Source organism: Benincasa hispida, chromosome 12 (assembly GCF_009727055.1).
Source record: "Benincasa hispida cultivar B227 chromosome 12, ASM972705v1, whole genome shotgun sequence".
Taxonomy (NCBI): Eukaryota; Viridiplantae; Streptophyta; class Magnoliopsida; order Cucurbitales; family Cucurbitaceae; genus Benincasa; species Benincasa hispida.
Genome location: NC_052360.1, coordinates 5,148,709 through 5,153,559, shown reverse-complemented (window position 1 = coordinate 5,153,559; position 4,851 = coordinate 5,148,709). Strand labels below are relative to the sequence as shown.

Here is a 4,851-nt window from a genome sequence, read left to right as displayed (position 1 = left end):
GAAAAAAATTTTCTTCACTTAAAAGTGAGTTTCTTTCCAATTGCATGGAAATATTTATAACAAGAGCTATAGGCAATAGCTATATTATAATTCGTCATTAATTTATGATTATGGAATTTGAAAGGTTTAATTAACATATAAAAAAAAAGTTTAAAGAAAAAAAATTTCTTCACTTAAAAGTGAGTTTCTTTCCAATTACATGGAAATATTTATAACAAGAGCAATAGCTATATTATAATTCTCATTAACTTATGGTTATGGAATTTGAAAGGTTTAATTAACATATAAAAAAAGTGTAAAGAAATTAAAAAGAAAAAAAAAAACGAAACCTTTTAAATTTCGCGGGTAAAAAAATTGCTATTAAATTAATTAATGTATTAAGATTTTAAAACGTAAGAATAAATTAATAAAACCCTTTCAAATTCTTGTGAAAAAAAAAAGAATAAAATGATTACTAAATTAATGGAAATACTAAAAAAGTATAAAGAAAAAACTTTCCAAATTCTAGTATAAGAAACAAAAGTTTAACTATTTTAAAATCTTTTAAATAACGCATTATTTACTCATTTTAAAGCTTCTTAAACAATACAAATATAAATATTAAAGAAATAATAATAGGTTAGATGATACATTTGGAATTAGAAAATTATTATTTGAATAAAATGGTACGAAAATCACGATTCAAGTTAGCTACTTTTTAAAACATTAAGATAAAATAAGATTTTGCCTATAATTTTCAAATAATATCACTTATAAGTAATTTAAAAAGAAACTAAAATGTTATGTATATATAGAGAGAGGATTACCTCGTTCGTATATAAGAATGAGTGTCAACACGTCTAGACATCCTACTTTCTTGATACTTTCTAAAAATAATTTTGTGAATAACACATGTTTAAAACTCTAACTATTCAATAGAGGTTTTAGAGCACATAAGAGCAGATTTACCATTATAGCTCATTTTACAATCATATGTTTCACTAAGAGTAATTCTAATGAAACTAAAGAAAACTATATATTATTGTTATGATTGTGGATAAAATTTTCGGGAAAAATTGTGGTCATAATGGATTTTAGAAACAAATATTAAGAAATACCTTAAACATCAATTGATCAAATATTGACACAAAGAAGCAAAAATATTTATTCTTTACATAATAATGAACTTCTTTGAAAATGCATGAAAGTATTTTTAAGAATTGAAAGAAGTATATAATAATGAATTGTTTATTTTTTGGTTATAGAATTAGAAAAGCTTGGTTAACATATTAGGAAAAAAAAAGTATAGAAATTTAAAAAAAAAAAAACCCTTCTAAATTCTTTCGGTACAAAAATAAAGGTTTAGTAAATTAATTAACATATATTAAATTGTATACAAGAATTAGAGAAAAGAAACTTCACAAATTCTGCTAAAAAATTGTCACTTAAAAGAAATTAGAAAATTAAAAAAAACAAAGCCTTTCAAATTCTAGAAATAAAAAGCAAAACTTTTTGGGCTTTGTTTTATATAACACAATCTACCAATCTTAAACATTCTTAAATAAAGAAATAATAATTGATTAAGGAATACATTTGGCATTAGAGAATTATCATTTGGACAAAATAGTCCAAAAATGATTATTCAAGTTAGCCATGGTTAAGAAATTCCAACATAAACATAGCTCATCCATTTGAAGTATCAATTCAAAAAAGAAATTATAATGTACTCTCTTTTGATCTAGTTTTAACCTCCACCATTATATTTTTAAGGAAAAAAATTTGTTGCACCTATTTTTTTTTTAGAACATAAGCAGCACCCAATAACAATGTGGTATGTAACAATTTTTTTTAATTTTATTTTTATTGTGCAAGTAAAATAAAAACATGTAATTAGGGTTGCACCTAATCATTGTCTTATTTTTAATACTATAATAATAATTGAAAAAAAAAGAGACAAAATTTAGGTTAAAATATTATTTTAGTTCTTATATTTTAGATTTTTGGTTACTTTTGTTTATTTTTATTTGTATAATTATAAAATGTCTATTTTAGTTTATGTATTTTTAAAAAGTGATCTATTTTGTCCGTTCATTTTCATTCTTACTTTATTTCTTTTGATCAAAATTTTAGCTTGTCGCTTCATTCACTAAAATTCTTAAAATGTAATAATAAATATGTATCAAAGAGTTTTGTTATGTATAAATTTGTGTTAAAATTTTGTTAAGTAACAAAATAGTCAATTTTTTTTTTTTTTTGACAATATGTGGGGTGTGATAGAACCTCTAACCTCGTAGTTATCGTGCATACTTGATGTAGTTGAGCTATGCTCATTCTGGTAAAAGAAAAAATACTTTTACAAGACCACAATGATCATTTTAAAAGTACAATTACTAAAATTAGCATTTTTTAGGAAGTAAATAGAAAACTGAATTACATAATGAAATCACTCGACACCAAACTAATAAAAACATCCCAGATAAGAGATGTGTAGAATAATTGACCGTCGCTTATCCAAAGCTTTGTGCAAATAAGTGAGTCAAATTATTATACTTACGTTGAATATGAGTGAATGAGAGACCTCTCTTGATTATGGAATAAACACTCGATGTTCTTTAACAAACAACAATACTTAAGTACGGTTTATTGTCTTGTTGTTCATTAAGTTTACCATTTTCAAACAATCTAATTCTAGGACAACTTGAAAATTTAAAAACGAAAAAATATTAGAGAAACAGTTAAAATTAACTCAAAATTATAAAATTATAAAATTATATGATTATATGGACTATAATAGAATATTTTGAAAATATAAAACCTAAAATAAGCTAAGATGGAGAAAGTCCAAGCGACGTAATTAACTAATTTTTTTTTAACATATTTATGAAAACAATTAAAACCCATTAAAGACCCATCACTAGGGGAAAGAAAGGAAAGATAGCTTTGAAACCTCAAAAGAAAACGCTTCAAAACAGATATTACAACAAAAACTCTTCAACGCACCGTTTTGTTTCATTTAAAAACAAAACCTTACCCCACTCCCTTTCACAGTTTCACTTCCTGCTAAAACCATTCCTTTCACTGCCCCAACAAAACCCCTTCTGCTCCTCCTCCTCCTCCAGCAGCAGCCGGAATCCATGGCGACCGACAAAATTCCCGCCGACCGTCCGGAGGCACTCCGATTAGGACGCAGTGCACCAGTAAAATGCCTACACTTCTTCTGCATTTTCCTCTTCACTGCCGCCTCTGCCGCCTGTATCGTCGGGCTGACCCTCTGCCTTGTCGTCCTCCGGGTAAAAGTCCCAACAGTAAAATTAACTTTGGTCGCGGTAAAAGATCTCCAGTACGGCTTCTCGCCGACCCCTTTCATGGAGGCCACATTAATCGGGGAAATAACAATGGAAAATCCGAATTTCGGAGAGTTCAAGTACGAGGAAATAAGGAACGTGACATTGATTTACGATGGCGTGACGGTGGGAATCGGCGAGGTGAAAAGAGTGTCTGTAAATGCGAAGAGTATTGAAAAAACGAATTTTACAGTGAAAGTGGAACCGAATTCGAGCTTTGTTGATGTGGATTATTTCAGCTATGATTTGGCGAGGTTGAAGACGATGAATATGAGTTGCATCGCCCAGTTTGAGGGAAGAGCTCATTTGTTGAAATTGTTTAAAGCGAAGAAAATTTCTGTGTTGAAATGTAGTATGAGCTTGAACTTGACCTCCCATGGAGTCCAAAATCTTGCTTGCCTATAAAGGAAGAAGATGGAGGAATATGAGATTTGATTATAATGGTTTGTTCATCAAAATTTTCGGTTTTGTTTTGTGATTAAATGCCATTTTAGTTTTGTTGGTTTAATTTTCTTAGTTCAACATAGCATGGAAGATCAGTTCTCGAATCTGTCTAGTTTTCTCTAATCTACGAGTTAATAGGTTCGAGGATTTGGTTGCAAAGTACAATATTTTTAGTTCATATCACAATTTATTTTTAGTATCGTATGTCAATTAATACATGTATCACAATTTGAGCACAACTTTGGAGATTAGGTGCGTGTTATCTAAAGTTCTCTTACTCTACCACTTATTTTGAATTAACAAGGTTCAAAATATTAATGTCAATGGAAATGTAGAGGCCCGATTTTACGAAAATATGGATGTTGATAGAAAATTTGAAAAGTTTTATAGAGATTGATGAAAATTGTTATACTTAGTTGATGAAACTTTAATTGTCACTTAATTAAACTATAATTAATTATTTTTATCATCATTTCTATATAGTAATACAACATTTAGATGTATATTTTAAATGACCATGTAAATATCGATGGAGAGTAAAAAATTTTAAAAAATTGAAAAAATAATTATAAAATAATATAAAATCTAAAAATATATTGAGATGAAATAATGTGATAAAATAAAATTTAGATAATTGTGTACTTAAACCTATTTATTTAGATATAGAAAAGTTAAAAAAGAAAGAAAGAAAGAAAATAATAATAATAATAATAAAAACACATGAAACCTGAGCCCTCCTCCAGCCGGACCATCCCTCTCCTCTCCACTACATATAAAAGCCCATTTGTAAATGCATTCTTTGCGGCCCACCTTCTAGACTCTTAAGTCCGGTTAACTACACAAATCGCCAATTTTTTTTTTTTTAATTTTAAAAAAAAAAAGTTTCATTTTAAAAAATGGCAATTTTTTTCTTTTTGGAATTGGATAAATGACATTCTAAATATTAAAATTAAAGGTTTATTAGTTATAACAAATATTTGTTATTTCTGTTATTTTTCTATTGGTTGTTACTTTTTTTCTTTCCTCATTGGTTATATATATATATATATATAGTGTATTTTTCTGAACACACTGATAATGAGAG

The 4,851-nt window shown here is 27.4% G+C and overlaps 1 protein-coding gene across 1 annotated transcript; it reads left to right on the top strand.

Annotated features, from left to right (window-relative positions):
- Positions 1 to 3,046: 3,046 nt before the first annotated feature.
- On the top strand, positions 3,047 to 3,728 carry LOC120067005 (late embryogenesis abundant protein At1g64065-like). Its single transcript, XM_039018365.1, has one exon. The coding sequence runs from the start codon at positions 3,114 to 3,116 to the stop codon at positions 3,726 to 3,728; it is 615 nt and encodes a 204-aa protein (XP_038874293.1). The 5' UTR covers positions 3,047 to 3,113.
- The last annotated feature ends 1,123 nt before the right edge of the window (positions 3,729 to 4,851 follow it).